This window comes from Numida meleagris, chromosome 1 (genome assembly GCF_002078875.1).
Source record: "Numida meleagris isolate 19003 breed g44 Domestic line chromosome 1, NumMel1.0, whole genome shotgun sequence".
NCBI classification, from domain to species: Eukaryota; Metazoa; Chordata; class Aves; order Galliformes; family Numididae; genus Numida; species Numida meleagris.
The window spans coordinates 169,164,433-169,181,120 of NC_034409.1; the positions used below are offsets into that span (position 1 = coordinate 169,164,433).

Sequence of the window (16,688 nt, forward strand, 5' to 3'; positions counted from 1 at the left end):
TTTAAATCCAAACCAAGATATCAGTTCAATGGGGTCAGGTTATGAAACCATTTTTAAATTAAGTAGGCTGTTCTCTTAAATACTCCATTGTTTACAATGGGACATAACACTGATTGGCCAGGAGTAGGATTAATGACTCCTTAGTACTTTTTCTAATTAGTACTTTTGAGTCTGACATGTAGTTTTGCCAATACTAAAGGAGGTAAATTCTGAAGAGAAAACAGTTGGCTGAGTCACAGAGATCTAATGAATGAAAGTAAACAATTGATGGATTATATAGAATTAAGAAGCAGGTATGCTCTTTAGATTTCAATTTAAAGGCTTTCCTGTACTTAGATGTTTTGCAGTATGCAAGCTTGTGATGATGACTTGCAGAGAAAATGTTGTAGCAATTAGATTTTGATGAAGTTCACTATAAATGCTTACAATTCTTTTACTCTGTGTCTTAGACAAGAGAGATGACAAGGAATAAAACAATATTGTGTAAGAAGAAACTTAAGTTCTTAGAAGAAATGTGTAACAACCATTGATATAATTTCTCCTTAGATTATGGAATGAAACAGAAGAAAAGCAATGTTGTCCCTATAGGAACTGTCTTAAAAGTATTCCAGATTTTACATCTTGAAATTTGTCAGCATTTATAACTCTGTTTAACTGTACTGAAATCACAATAAATCTTCAAATTGGTTTCAATATGACTTACATTTAAAAACATTTCCTGTACAAGTGTTTCTTGGTTCAGGGCTGTTGGTACAAATCTATAGAAATCATACCTGAAACAGAGGAGTTGAGTCCACTTTAAATCCATCAGAGCCTGGTTGCTTAACTAAAGAAATTGCTTCAGGATCATCCATTGCAAGTTTTGCATTAAAGAGCACATTTCCAAAGCTCGTGGCTTGTGTCTCTGGTTGAGCTTTATCCTATATGGTCACAAAGGTAAAAAAAAACTTATTTCTAAAATACATATTTGTTATTCCCAAGTTGGTTTTAGATAAAAAAGAAGTGTGAAAAAAATTGTCTCATAAACGTGCCTTCTCCCAGAACTAGAAATCTTACCACAATCTTAAATCTGTACAGAAGGGATGGAGAATCAGCAAGACATCCATATTCAGTATTGGATGGATTATACTTAGGTACATATCCATCAGCTCCTGTACACAGGAAAACTTTCTCAATGCTACAGTAGAAGGAATCACCCAAATTTTGCACAGGATCCACCATCACCCGACCATAAATGACATCACCTGTAAAAGAATGCACACAGTTCACATTCTATTACACTGGAACAGTAAACACAATACTGAAGCCAAACAAATAAGCCTAGTTAAGAAGCTTGGTGCAGTGTAATGTGACTGCAGTTTCTGGTCACCTCAAATGTCCAAGCTGCTGACTCTCAGTCTGCCTACAGCTTCATCAAGAATTTACTTGAAACACTTTGCCACCCAGCTTTCACCAGAAGGTGTTGCCAAAGATTGTGATCAAATTGCACTCTCTTCCACATGCTCTGGGCCACATAATAGCATTAGGAAGCCATCTGCAGTTGCTACAATTAGAACCAGTTCAGAAGCTGCTTTAAATTATGGGCTGTATTCAGGTCTTCATTCTGAAATGTTTACAAAGTGCTCAGTATTTAAGAAATGGCACTGTTAGCCTCAGATGTAATAGTTTCAGTGTAGATGGACCAACAGCTCTGATGTAAAGTGCCAGATAGGAAAGGCAAATGCAAAAGAACACAAGCAGCAAGCTAAATCCTTATTCCTAGCTTGTTTTGACTGAAACAGAATCCTGAAAGTATGGACCACTTATTAAAGGTCTGTGATCTGTGCACAATTTTACCTTCTGAGAAAGCAACATCACTTTCTTGTCCAAAGCCCATTGATCCATCAGATAGCCATAGTGTCTTTTTGGAGAGGAGGAACATCTGGGTATTCAAGCTGAACTCAGCAGCCACTGGGTCACTGACCTAAAACACAACAGTGATTCAACTAGCATTTATTTAATCACTTTCAAAACATTGAACTTGATCTTCTCCCACTATACGCTATTCATCAGCTCTGCATATCTACATGCAATAATACAACTTAACTATAAATATTTATTTGCACTAGAAATATATTGCTACATATTTTACACACATATAGCCTTTGGCTTATCTACTTCTGTGACTGATGAGATTCTGGGCTAGTTTCTTCCCACCACATTTTTCAAATCCCAGACAAGAAAGTAACCAGGGCAACTTATGTGAGGAAAATATTTTCCTCAATATCTTGTATTCCTTTGACTCAGCCTGTTTTCTCTATCCCATTTTTATCCTTACGCCGAAGTCCCATCTCCATTTCTGATTCCCTGAAATCCATTTGCAAGACTTAGTTCTTCTGATGTGCTGCAGGATATCTGTATCTCAGATCATATATGTGAAAAGGCATCAAAGGATCTGAGCATCTTTTATGCTAATATTTATCTTCCTATGGCAACATTCTTGCTGGCCCATAGACAAGGTGCTGATGGAATGAGATATAACAACATCAACAGAAACTACTGCCACAATACATGCATGCTTATTCTTCTTCAAATCCCTTTTTCACAGTAGGCTCCCAAATCTGTCAAAGCAACAGGATTTAGCAAGACACGGGACACAGAGAGGAACCCTATCCCCATAGCCTTTTCACAGAAATTATAATGATTAAAAAAACATCTCCAATCTCTTTGGAATGCTTCCTTCCAAATGCCCAGATTCGGGCTAGTGGGTTGCGATCTCACAGCTTCAAACACCTGTTTGACTCAACTGGTTTCCAGCTGCAGATCTGAAAGAGAATCAAGCATGGCCCCACCAAGCTCTTCCTTGGGAGAGTAAATGTCTGCTGAACTGGAAACAAATGGCATGTGTTAAACTGAAGGCACTGACTTCAGCCACATGGTTTACAACAGTGGTAAGAGCAATGGCTTGGATAAAAACCAAACATATAGGTGTGAATACATCTCTTATTCATTCTATTTTAAGTAACTATTTTTATATGACAGCTTTCCATGTAAGTCTCAGTGCTGCCAGTGGCTGATTCATAGCTGAAATTTATGACAGTAATTTAAATGTAATTACTTCCATTGTCCAGCTAAGCCATTTTAAACAAAAGAGCGGTTAAAAACATAATCTGTGATGATCTTCGGAGTGAAAAAACTACAGTCAATTTACTCTGCCTATTTGTCATACTCACGAACTTTGCATATGGATGGTTTGGCAATTGTACAGACCACTGATGATATACATCCCCACCTCCATGGGACAAAAACCCATGAGATAGCTGGTACCTCAAGAAGCAGACTGCTCCTGAGACAGATTCATCTCAGGGCAGCAAATATTATGAGAGTAGTTCTGTTCAAGGAACAGCCATGTACATTTAAAGAAAGGAGATGCTGAAGAAACTGGGATAAAACAGAGATTGCAGTTTGGACGCTGTCATGTACAGGACATTCCAGAGTGAAGTAGTGGTAATACAACACTCAGCAGTGTTACATACTACCTGCTTCCCTCTTCAAGAGCCACAGAAAGAGGAAAAAGGAAATGAGTAGAAACTTGGTAAAGATGGAAATGTTGAAGCAAAATCTTCACAGAGAGAACATACAAATATCTTTTCTACTAGATTTTTGCATCTTAAAATGGCCCCTCACTCATAAACAATGAAAATGTTAGTGAAGGAAATCCAAACAAAATGATTCCAAGAAAATAAAAAATCTCATACCAAAAATACCAAGAAGATAATTCAGTAGAGCAGCTGGGACACTAGAGTGAGAATAGGGAGAAACAATTCCTGTTGTTCTATTTCATAATCTGATTTACAGTCAAAATCTTTTTGATCCAGTTTTGAGACCTGCATTCACTGGCTTCAGTGGGCCTATGCAAGGTATCAGGACCTTCTTAGTCTAAGAACTAGCATCACAGTGTGAACTTTCATGCTCACTTCTCTGACTCTGTCTTCTGTTTCTTATTTCTAAAACATGGATACTAATGTTTATTCATTTTTGCAGAATGCGTAGAAGTCTTATTGGAACCCACTTTAAGACCACATATTCTTTCCATCTATGATCAAAGGAAACAATAAGGGATCATAAAATTTCCTGAATTTCTTTCACTGTGAGTATCTCAAAACAATGAGTTGGTCTTGATTTGAAAATAGCTGGTGATGGGGATTAACCAGCAACAGTCCTTAGCAATTACGACACTATTACAGTTGTGTACCTTGTCCCTAATTTTAATCTACGTACCTGAAACTTGCATATACTACACTATTAATGCTTTATCTGATACAAGGACCCTACAGTAGACATTTTATTTTCACAAAACCATTCTCACAACTTGAGAAATTTGCTCCTTAGGCTTCTTCCAGGCAGGATAAAAAGAATATCCCTAGGCTACTTTGCCAATTTTGCAATATTTTTTTGTGGCTCTTTTGAATTTTCTTCAAATCATCAACATCTTCCTTGTTTGCACAAGGACTGGACACAAGCTGTGGTTCAGCACTGCTGGGAATAGCTTTAGAGTTCCTAGAAGCAGATTAGAAATGCCAGACGAAAGCCAGAGTGCTGAACTAGTAAAAATCTGCCCCTCCCAACTCCAGCCATTCATTTTTTTTCCAAAACATTTTGCTGGGTTAATTCTGAGAAGGCAGGTTTCATGTCAGATCATGTATCATCTCTCTGTTTCACCAGAACTTAATGGTGTATCAGGAATCATCTGTTCTCCCATAGCTGGCATAACACCAAATGAAAGCATAAAGACTGCATACATTCTTTTGCATACTCTGGCTAATTCAACAGGAAACTGATTGTGTATCACTGGCTGATCCACACTGTATTTACACTGTAAGATGATCTAATAGCATGCATCTATTCTGCTAATGAGCATGAAACCACAGCCACATTGTTCCGGTCCTGGTTGTATTGGCTCCAAATAACAGAAGTGATAAAACTTCATCCTTACACTTCCCAAGATCACGCTAGCCCTTTTGACAATGCTATAAAATGGTAATTTTCAGTCATTGCTTTCCACAGTAAAGTCCAGTTTGCCATACTTTGTTCTCAGCTACAGAGCTTTCCAGACAGGCACTGTGAAGTGCATTCTGTTTGCCTGTCCACGTGTGATCCATATTGCTGTGGCTGGGATTCTTCTCACTTACTATCACAAATAAGTCTTAAAGCTAAGTATTTTAACAGTGTTGATTATTCACACCTCCTCTACAGTTAGTGGAGGAAGTCCTACCTTAGGACTGGATCAATCTTCCTCTGAAGGTCCCACTTCCAATACCAGAGACCTATCTCTGATTTTTTTGTCAGGCAATAACTTCTTGATAACAGTATTATATTTTCTTAATCATTTGAGGAAACTATTTTATAGCAAAACTCAACACATAAGTAAAGAACTCCCATAGGTTAGTTCATATTACAGTAACTATCACACAAATCAATGTCAACAAACATCCTCTGACTATCACAGAAAAATGACCAAAGATTGCCCATGCATTGAGGACAAAAAAAACACTTGTGCTCCTACATTAACCTTTCCAAGTTGTGTAAAACTAAATAGCAGAAGATATCGTGTACTGTCACACCAATTTTGGAACTGGTTTGTTGTAAGCAAGTAAATTCAGTTTCTAGCACTATCATTACAAGATTACCAAAGGCAATTTGAGAATTAAAATGAAAAGGGAACATGAAGAAAATATCACTGGGGTGTTACCTGCTGGAATCGGATATCCAGATCAAATGTGATCGGCTCTCTAGGATTGCAGATCACTGGTAGGCTGTATTCCTGATGTGGAGCAGTGGTACAAGCTATAAGCTTTACAGTATAGGTCCCAGAATAGTCTCGAACCTTTGTGGAGAGAGAGAGAAAGAGAAGGGCGTTACACCAACATCCTAAGTTACAGGCTGAGGTAAGAGCAAATAGCAAAGGCTGAGGTTTTACCGCAAAATCTGAAACAAAGCTCCACTGCTGTACTGGCTGGTTGTAGGTGGGCTCGCTTCGGATGAGGCTGAGGCTGAATGTCAGGCTCGTGTGATCAGCTGACATAACCATGGAAGTTAGAGATGAAGCTAGAAATGTGCCAACAGACAGATTTGTCACCTTTAGTGTTTTAGTGCAAACTCTCAGAGCCTGACAAACATTCCCAAAAATTCATAAACCATAATGCCATGGCTGATGTTAATGCTTTTACAGGGCAATGGGCTTTATTAACTGAAACTTAAAAAAGAAATGAAGTCAACATAGCTGGGCCCCCTTGACTCTCGCTCAAATGTCTGTTAAGCAGTTGTATTTGGGCTACACGACCAGAATTGTATAAAGATTAAATCTAACTGAAAGGCAAAACAGTGAGAGTGGAATGGCAAAGATCTATAATCCCTCCTGTTTTTAACTTGGAATGTCAGCCCAGGGAACAAAAAATAATTTATCTTAGCAGTGTAACTCTTTCAGTTCTACCCAAGACACAGAACCTTAAACTCTAGAGTACAGCTGAGGAAAAGTAGAATCACCATGAAGGAGTGTTATAGGTTAATAAAACTAAGTAAAACTAAAACAGATTTGTTAAAATGTTTTTTTTTCCCCTTCCCATTATTGTTCAACAGATTTAATTTACTTGGATAATCTTTTCAATTGCCAACATTCATGCTCAGACTTATATCTGTAGAAAGAGTCTTATACCTGTGATTATTCTGAATAAAAGCAGAAGGGTTTAAACAGATTAAATTGCAGGATCAGGTCCTCAGTAATGACTTAATTGAACGGCAGTGAGAATGTTTTATTAACAGAGTGATACAAAACTCCTACAAAAGCTTTTCTTACTCTATGAAACAAGTCTAAATCACATCAAAAGGCTGCAAATTAGAAAAGAAATTTTAATTCTTAGTCCCTAAATAGATAGTCCATCTTAGCTTTTGGATCAAAAGCGACTTTTTATGGATCTCTATTGGACAGATTGGCCTAGATCTTCACCTTTCAAAAATCAGCCTTTTCATCAAGTGGAACTATTTCATTAAAGTTTGAAAGTCTGAATACAGTCATCAGTGACAAGCAAGAAACCCCAAAGAGAATAAATCATTAGCTGGAGTGGCAGAGTACATAAAAACATCAGGTGTCAGTAGCAAGAATAAGAAAAATGAAAAATATGAAATCTGGGAGGGGTGTCCGTCTTTTTACAGTACTGCCAAACTGTAGATTAAGCTTACCAGGATGGGACATGACAAACAGACCGTGAAACCGTGCTTCAGTCTTGAAGTTGACAACCAAGCGTCCCTCTTCACTAATACGCATGCTGGTTGGGTACAGAGAACCTGCCAGCAGAAGCCAATCCATAAATATCACTCCAATTGCAGATGACAAATACATCATGCTTCTACAAAACAGCAGCTCCACTCTTTCCATTCCCTCTTGTTTCATCAGCTGTTTGGGAGGGGGCTTGCTACTATCTTTTACGCTCATTTAGGGGTGTTTTCAAACAAGAATTTTCATAGCGGGGCTAGAGCTAGAGCTTCAGTTTTCCAAAACAAATAGAGAACTTCCCTGCAAATTCATGGTTTTACATATGTTATCATGGACCCACACTGATGCTCTAGTAGACTGAGAAAAGTCCACAGCACAGGGAGTATTTGTATTCAGGAACATCATAGTCAGGGCCAGTGGGTTCTGAAGAAGGAAGAATACTTTCGGTTTCAACAGGTATTCAAGCTGACTCCTACCAGTAAAAGCTGTGTCCTCTTTATCAATGCCTCTTTGTCCATTGTGCCAAGGCAGCACCCACTGCCACTGTGGCAGTGGCAGTTGTGGCTTCCATGGCACTGGTGGGTAGCTGAATCTGTGAAACTTGTTCTGACAGGGTTTGTATTGCTGGACATTTCTGGAATGAATTAATCCCAAAACATGGGCATAATGTTTCCTAATCTCAGGTTACAAGGTCTTGTTTATATGTCAGAAGTGGTTTATTTCTGTGGCTTGAATTCAAGTCCCCTATCCCCCAGTATTTTGCAAGGCTTCAGAGGTCAGGCATTCCTACAGTGCTCCCTTACAGCCAGCCAGTGGCATGGCACCACCCTGTTTGCTAGGGGCAAGAAAAAAACAGGAATGCCCCTCCAAAATGTGTCAGGAACCCAACATGTTCACCAGCGTGAACACATATCACCTGCATAAAATCACTTGTACCGAATACATGGATACGTTAGAAATAAAGATATATATATAGATGTATGCATACATATGAATTATGGCTTTACACAGAATTTCTGTAGAGCAAATAAATGCATCCAGAGGTATGGAAATAAAGTGAAAAATAGTTAACTCCTGCCTGCCCAGAAAAACAAATATGCATTGTGCAAGGCTGGGCAGTGAGAAGCAGTAACTCTCAGTAGCTGCCCAAATCAGACAGGAACACTCCTGTCTCAGCCCTCCACTACTCCTGTGTTCACTGTGTGTTTTATGCTTCTATTTTCAAAGGGAGCTGCCAATGTTCATTACCTCCACAGCCCAGGCCATCAGCTTCTTAGACAGACAAACAAAAAATTAAAGCACCAAAAGCATGAAAATGGTGGCACAAATGCATCACATAGTTACCAAGATCAAGGATTAGGTCTGGCTTTTAAGTGGTGAGAAATACTTCATATGATTTGTGGCATGTGGCTTGTTCTTTAGGCAGGGCCTGGCATATGTTTCAGTCTTCATGCACTGCAGATTGCCCTCACCATTCTTCATTGCCTGCTCTTACCATGAGGACAGAAATTGCTTAGCAATGACATCTGCAGTTTAGACACGGAGTTTGCAAACAAAAACGTCTTCAGGTTCACATTGGAATCCTGAAATTGTGTGAGTGTACAAATGTAATTACAGCTGGTGCCTGTATCCTGTCTTAGGTTGGAACAGATATTGAACTTCTGAAGCTTAATTCTGGGCACCGCTAAGTAAATCTGCATATGAAGAACAAAGCAGTATATATGCGCAACATTTAACCTTTCACAGATATCTGCATGTCACTGTTTTTTTAAAATAAATTAACTTTTTGCAGAGATAAAATATCTAATGATAAAGTTTGACCTGCTGACTAATTACAGTCACAAATATTTATCAACAGTATCTGCCATATTTAAAGAATGTTTTACTTCTACAGTTTACTAGTCTAATGCATAAGACAGGTTACTATATGCATTATGTATTTCTCTTCCTTTTCAGTATTTTATAATTAATATTTTTAAAGTATCAAAATATTCTGAAATTGTATGTTCAGGGCCAGAAAAATATCAATAACACAGAAAAGTTTCAGTTTTTCTCATTCATATTCAAATGTATAGTGTGGTAACAGAATACAAATACATGGCAAATGCTGAGGCTCTGAGTAGAAATAAATGTGTTAATTTTGTGTACATGAGACACAAAGAAGCAGTTGTCTTTCCTCGCAGTAAAAGAATTGATATCAAGTTAATGTGCTTTTCATAAGCAACCCAGAAGAGCATTTCAAGCGCTAGGCAAAAGCAGACAGCTTGCAACTAACAATAAAGTGCAAATTACACTCTCGGTAACAGAATGATTTTGACGAGAAGAAATCGCACCCCCACCTTGGAGCTCTGCCTCTGGTGGGCTCCCGATGCCGTCCTTCCACAGGATGGCAGTGTCATACACAAAAGTCAGCCGGAGCTCAGACTGCAGGTCAAAGTGCTGCCAACCTCCTACGCCCACCGGAGAATGGAAAACATAGGAGACGTACAAGGGGACCCTCAGTGTGACATAGGACTGCACTAGGTTGAGAACCTGCAAAAAGAAAGATGATTTCTTGAGGTTAGAGGTCAGGAAGCACAGCACTGCACAGGCAATTCTAATGCAAGAAAAAGAGAAGACAGAACTTGAAATAAAAATTGTGTCTGAATTACTTTTCAATGCATCTCAAGTTATCTTTGCATTTCAAATTGAGCATGAATTCCAATACACAAACCTCTAAATTTTGACTCATCATTTTTGTTTGGGTTTTTTAAGTACTTGAATAACACAAAGACTTCGGACATTTTTAAAGTATCCTTCTGCATTTGCTCTGTCCTTTTCCCATAACTAACTCTTTTGCTTACATTCTTATGATACTCTCCTGCAAGAAGATCTACTGGAAGACCCTGAACTTGCTCAGAGGTCATTGCAAGACTGAGTCCTTAGACTGTACTTACTCAGCTCTGGAGTTATTTCCTCCTTTTTGCAGAGATACTAGCTAGAATACTGCATGCAAATGCACAAATCATACTGTCACTGACATGAAGAACTGAAAATGATGTGCAGTTCAACACAGATTTCAAAGTAGATCCTCTATGCATACATTGTACAAAACAGTAGCATTATTGTCAATCAGAGAATTATACATTCTCTTTATGCATTTTGATAAAAAAGGCAAAGACAGTGTCAGTAAACTGTTACCTCAACATAGGTCTTGTGTGATTTATGAATCCGTTTCTGAAGTGTCTTACTTCACATCTCTCTAATTAAAAATATGCAAAATACAGATCCTTTTAGAACATGATGGATTGTCTTACAAAGACAAAGAAGGAAAGGCACTGAGATCATCTCCCAGGGGGAAAATTTTCAAAAGCGTAAGTGGTGTTGAACTCTCATTTACTTCCAGTAGAAACTGTGTGCCGAGCTGACGTTTGTGCATCTGAACATTTCCCCAGAGTGGTTACCTTATAAGCCTTTAAAGAGTGTTTTTCACTATTAAAGAAAGCATTCAGAGAGCTTTATAAGCTGTGTAAAAACCAAACTGTTGCTGAGTTTCCACAGAGGTATGTCAAGAGGTTGGACATCCATTAACTTATCACCGCTTTACTTTTCCAAATGCTGGACAAAGCTTTTAATAATATTATAACATGACAAATTTACTGCCTGAACAGACTAAATACTCTGAACTAGTTAAGGCATTCATTATGGCAAATGTTTATTGTTACAACAGTTTAATTTTACACATGACACTCCTTGATCTACAAACTACGCTACTTAAACACCTTCCGCGTACAATGTTAGCATCATTTCATAAGATGTGCTAGCATGTAGGCACTAGACAGTCTGGAAACACATACAGTACCATGCAGTAAAGCAGCCTGACAGATAACATGAGATACTACACATTTAGATGATTTTACATTAATTATTCTTTCTTTGTTATACGTAAACACAATCAAGATTTTCTACTTGAATAAAAAAAAAGAGTTTTATTCTGTGTACGTAGGAATGACAAATCAAAGTTAGACAGCAGTATTACCCTTCAGTCGGATTTAAGTTACACCAACAGCAGCAACGCTACCTTTGGGATACCATCATGGACATCCAAGCAACCGTTTTGGGCTTGGATTTGTTAAATTATTCCAAATAACAACACTGAATGCTCATTTTTATCAAGAAAAATACAGCTATAATTCAAATCTACAGTATATCTTGGTATGCCTTTAACTCAGGAGTAACACTGAATATTTGCCATTTCCTGGAATGGTATCAAGACCTAACTAAATAAATTTGCTCACATAGCAAATGCATCAATCTCAAAAAGTCCTCCCAGCAAAAACAGGTTACCCTTTTCTCTGTGTTTTTGCCCCACACCTACATGTTGTACAATAAAAATTGAACATCAAAGCAAAATATCTAAAATTCAGTTTGCTTATGAGAAGCAAGAAGAGTTAATATATTGTTGTCCTCTTGAAAAGATGCATACATAATGCTTAGTGATAAAGTGGAGGAGGACTGGAGTATCACACAGAGAGTATTAATGCCCTTGAGGACTAAATAGAACTGAGATGAAATTTTATACTGTAAAGCATGAGGTAACAGAAACTAGTGATAGGGATTTCTGGCTGAAATGAAAGACACTAGTTAGAAAGAATAGAAGAGAAAAAAATTTGGTATGTGAGTTGATCACATCATAACTATGACCTTCCTACCCTCTCCATGTGATATGAGCCTAAGATAAACTGGGGAACGGAGTGGAAATTAGAAGCATGCATGCCATTATTCAGAGCACTAGTGAGAGCTTATCTGGAACAGCTTTGATCATCCATGCTTGAAAAAGCCTAATTTGCATTGTAGACTGTAGAAAAGAAATCAAAATAATCACAGGAATGGAAAAGCTATTTTATGAGAAGCAACTAGAATAGCTGGGTTGTTTAGTCTAGTTCAGCATAAGCTGTGAGGAAACAAGAATTCCAACTATACACATCAGGAGATGAACAGCAAAGAAGGGGTACTGAGGATGATGAAAGATGGTGCTGACATGAGAACAAATGGGCATAAGATGGCCATGACAAATACAGACTAGAAATCAGAAGAATTTCTGACCCTCACAAGAATAGTGAGGCCATGAAATCCTATTAGTTTTTAGATTAAGTTTACCAGGTTGGAACCACATTATACAGAGTTAAGGCTGCTGACAGAAGTGACCTGTGCAGAGTGATCCACAAATCTCTTCTAGCTCAGTCTTATGCCATCACAAGTGAAAAAAGCTTCTTTCAGAGTTCTTATTGGTTATCCAGTATTAGGTACCGCTGGCTGTTCAAGTACACTGTAAATAGAAAAATCTATTAATGGGGTTTGTAAGCCATGTTTTAGGCTTGTCTTGTCTCCATTCAGTGTAAGCATGGCGTTAGTGAGCTCAGCGCATTTGTACTGGTGGGAAATCTAGCAGTAGGATCCACTCTGGGGAAAGTCTGCCTGAAACACTGCTCCTTTGCCATAGCTTGGCACTGCTCTGCAGAAAAATAAGAAACTAAAGTGCCAAAGAATTCACTCCAGAATTTAGCAGACTCTTCTCTTTTAGTAAAACCCACACATGATGTCTGGACAGTAGGGTTGCTTGCCCCAACCTGGGAATTTATTCATCTACCTAGGAAACTGTGCTTCCATCAGCACGACTGCTTTTATGTGTGATTTGCTGCACACAGGGAGAGGAAGAAGTTCTTGCTAAACCAGCTCACTGAGTTTTTATGCACTCAAATCCCTCCTTAGGCACTCATTGGATAGTAGGTGTGGAGGAAAACCTATAATACTGATAGCTAAAGTTACTGAGTAAATAGCTTTCTTATGCTAAACGCAACTTAGAGCTTATAAAGTCATCTCATTTCTTACTGAAAAGTAAAATTCTGCAAGGGGAAAATTACTCTTCAGTGGGCAGAACAGAAAAAAATCTCAAGACACTTTAAAACTCAGAGGACCTTTTTGATATAATAAAATAAAAAAGGCAATTAACTGCAGAGGAAAATTGTCAGAGTAAGTGAGAGGAACCCCCCAACAAATGAAATGATGGAATGTGTTATGCAGATGGAGAAGCTCCACTCCTCTCACTCTCTTAACATGAGAAAACATTCTTTCCATTGGGTTATCTTTACTTTCCAGCAAAGCCTATTGAGAGTAACCAGCTGTTCATATTTTATCTCAGTGTGACACTGATGAAACCAGAATGGCAACTTAGAGCTGTGCAAGTGTAGGATCAGCTTAACTGCTGTGGAGAGACAGAACAGGTGCACTGTGTATCTATACATTCTATGAACGGAAGATTGTAGAAGTTGTATTGGCAAACTTTTATTCATTAACATTAGTTTTATACAATAATAAGTGGATGTGACTTTCAGCCAGCCTTGTGATACTAGGACAGAAATACAACTTACAGCGACACCTGAGCTGAAGTGGGAAAATTGTGTCTCATATCCTGTGACAATCCCCAAGAAGACAGAGGACAAAAATTGTTCCAGGAAGGGAACAGACTCTTATGATCACTGTCTGAAAAAAAGTCATTCAAACAGCTCAAAAATCATTCAAGTAGCTCATCTCAAAATTTCTTTGTGTGAGAGAAGAACATAATTTATGCTGAATATCAATATGAGATGTAGAGATTTATACATGTTCTTTTCAAGATAAATTGTCACAGAACAGAAGATCTATTTTTCAACATTGACAATTCCCATTTAAGAATTCTATAGGTGTTCTTCTTTTGTTCCCCCTTCTGATGCAAACTGTCAAACTTCATTAAGTAAAAAAAAAAAAAAATTAGTTTGAGCATCTGTCACGTAACAAGGAGAATATTCACAACAAAAACATTTTCAGTTAAGGCTTTTGGGGCATGGACTCTGTCCTGCATTATACTGAATTTTATTTATCTGGCTTTCATTCCAGAGAACAGAACTTTGCCCAGGAAAATGATGTTATAGCTTTGGGATGTGATTGGTAGCAGTAACGGAGTGGGTGTGTGTCTGTGAGCATGGGTGTGTGCTGTCAGTACTGGCAAGATCAAAATTAGAAATTAGAAATGAGTTGCTTATTTTATATTGTATATCCTACTGAACAAAACTTTTCATAAGAACTGTATTTTTGACCTCCAAATTATCCTAACCCCGACTTCCTATTGCATTTAAATGCTACGCCCGCAAATTTGAGTTACACAAGCTTAGCAATGTTGTCAACTCACTGTTTACACAATAAATACAGGGTAAAGCTCAGATTTGGTCCCAGGAAGGCAAACAGCCAGGTAGGTCACAGGTGAAATGCAAAGCAGCTCTGTTTAAAAAAGTCTGAACGGAATGCAATACAGCATCGAAATGTCAGCTCCTTGAAATGTTTAACCTCTGGCTTTGTTACACAGCTGGTGCATTAACTTTGTAATAGATTTTTTTTTGCAATAGATAGGGTTTACAGCTGGAGAAAACAACAACAACAACAAAAAACTTGATGGTTTGTTAGCTTCTGTGTCAAAGGAATACAAACTGCAGGTTTTCTTAAACCTGATTGTGGTGGCTGACATGTGGTGGCTGACATGACTATAAAAATCTGAAAATAGACACTTCTGTCCATCTGCATTTTACAGCATTTAGTGAGAATTTCAGAAAAGCTGGCTTTTCCCCTTAAAAACGATTTTGGTAAAGCTAAAACTATTAAAGCTGGAAATACGCTGTTTCCATGCAATAATAAAAATCTCTGCAAGCTGCCTCATATAAACTGAGGCAGTATATTAGTGATTTTAAGATTTGTTTTCATATGAGATTTCCAAACACCTCAGTGTCATAACATGCAGTATAAATGTGAACCAAACATGTTGGAAGGGGAAACATTTTCAATTTGGGTCAGAAAGAACTGTTTTTGTCAGAAAGCAAAACAAACTCTTCAGCTGTACTCAATTACAGTAGCTTCAAGGCATTAATCTGCATGTTCAAATATTTTAGTGTATGTTTTTCACCTCCTTGTTTCAGTCAAAGACTTGCTTACCTAGTTGCTAATAAAATCTGAATGGTAATTTCCTTGTGTTCTTATGCCAAGTCTGGCAGTGGTTGGGAACAAGTGAAAGCAAAATCCACACATAAGTACTTGGCCTGAAACACTCACAAGCCTTTGGATGCTGAACTGTCTGCTTACAGCAAAGAACTGCAATGGCAGGAAGTGAGATGAAGTGATAATTCACACTCTATCAAATAAGAGTAGGCCAGTCCTTCAGTATATACTTTATTAAAGGATAGTCGCTTGGTTTTCACCATTCAATTTTTAATTTCCTTTCAAGGAAATCTGGCATTGCTCTATCATCTGTGTCTTGAGGACATGAGATATCTTTAGTGCTTGACTCTTACAGTGCCCTCATGAAGTAAGGTCCAATCTCTAATAATTACCTGAAGATACACAAAGACAACTTACGTAGATGAGCTCCATGTTTTTACATCCTTGACATATCCAAATAAAGACCTTGAATTTTAGATCATGAACGCAAGTTATTCAAAAGATAAATGACCTTAACGTTGACTAGAACAGTGCTATAATCCAAATGAATTAGTTCAGTTTAAAGAACGGGCCTTTATTTATAAATATTCATTCCTTAAGCTGCACATCTAAATCCATAATAGATACACAGATGCTTGATTTTTCAGATACGGTGAATATGGGCAGACCCCAGGAACAAAGCGTCAATCTATATTCTGAAAGAAGGGCTGCATCTACCTCACACAGGGTTTGCTCATGCACAGAGTAATTGCAAAAGAGAATGGGTCACAAGCAGAAGGCCTCAAGGACAAAAAAAAAAAAGAAAAGAAAAGAAAGAAAACTAAGACCTTCCCTGTATGTATTATGACAGTTCATGAGTTCATGGGAACTGGCAAAGACAGCTGCAGTCTGTGGCAAACACCAGGAGTGCTGCCAGAAGAACGACACCAGCTGCAGGTCTCCCACCTCACACTTTGCTTCCTGAAGCTCATCTTCTTCCCCTCCTATTAGAGGAGCTTGGATAAGTGAAGGTCCACATCACACAAGATATTGCCAGCTGCTTTTATGGAATATCTCTGTTTGATCATATAGAAGTACTGGAGAACAAGAACTGAAAAGCCGAATTTTGAGTTTAAAGATCTAGCCACACAACTGGTTGACTGAAGCTAGTAAATTATAGTGGTAGCAGGATGTACAACTGGTTAATTGAAGCTAGTAAATTATAGTGGTAGCAGGATGTGGTAAGAGAATTTAGTATTCCTTTATCGGTTCAGTATATATAATGGAAATTAAGCTTCCTTTGTGAGCTAAAAAAACATGGTGAAAACCATAGCTGCCAGCTTCCCTCTCACAGAGAAGGATTATTAATTGCTCACCGAAGGAGAAAAAGACAACAATGGTGACAACCACAGAGATAGGGCACTGACTGCCTCCCCTCTCAGCTGGGGGGGGT

The 16,688-nt window shown here is 38.1% G+C and overlaps 1 protein-coding gene across 1 annotated transcript in view; it reads right to left on the reverse strand.

Annotated features, from left to right (window-relative positions):
* The window catches only part of FREM2 (FRAS1 related extracellular matrix protein 2), a 119,394-nt gene that overhangs the window by 4,774 nt on the left and 97,932 nt on the right, over positions 1 to 16,688 (reverse strand). The window contains exons 17-23 of the mRNA XM_021377310.1: positions 9,592 to 9,784; positions 7,219 to 7,323; positions 5,960 to 6,087; positions 5,732 to 5,866; positions 1,837 to 1,963; positions 1,057 to 1,244; positions 774 to 920 (exon numbers count right to left, since the gene is read on the reverse strand). Of these exons, the coding sequence (XP_021232985.1) occupies positions 774 to 920; positions 1,057 to 1,244; positions 1,837 to 1,963; positions 5,732 to 5,866; positions 5,960 to 6,087; positions 7,219 to 7,323; positions 9,592 to 9,784 (1,023 nt within the window). The remainder of the gene's footprint in view (positions 1 to 773; positions 921 to 1,056; positions 1,245 to 1,836; positions 1,964 to 5,731; positions 5,867 to 5,959; positions 6,088 to 7,218; positions 7,324 to 9,591; positions 9,785 to 16,688) is intronic.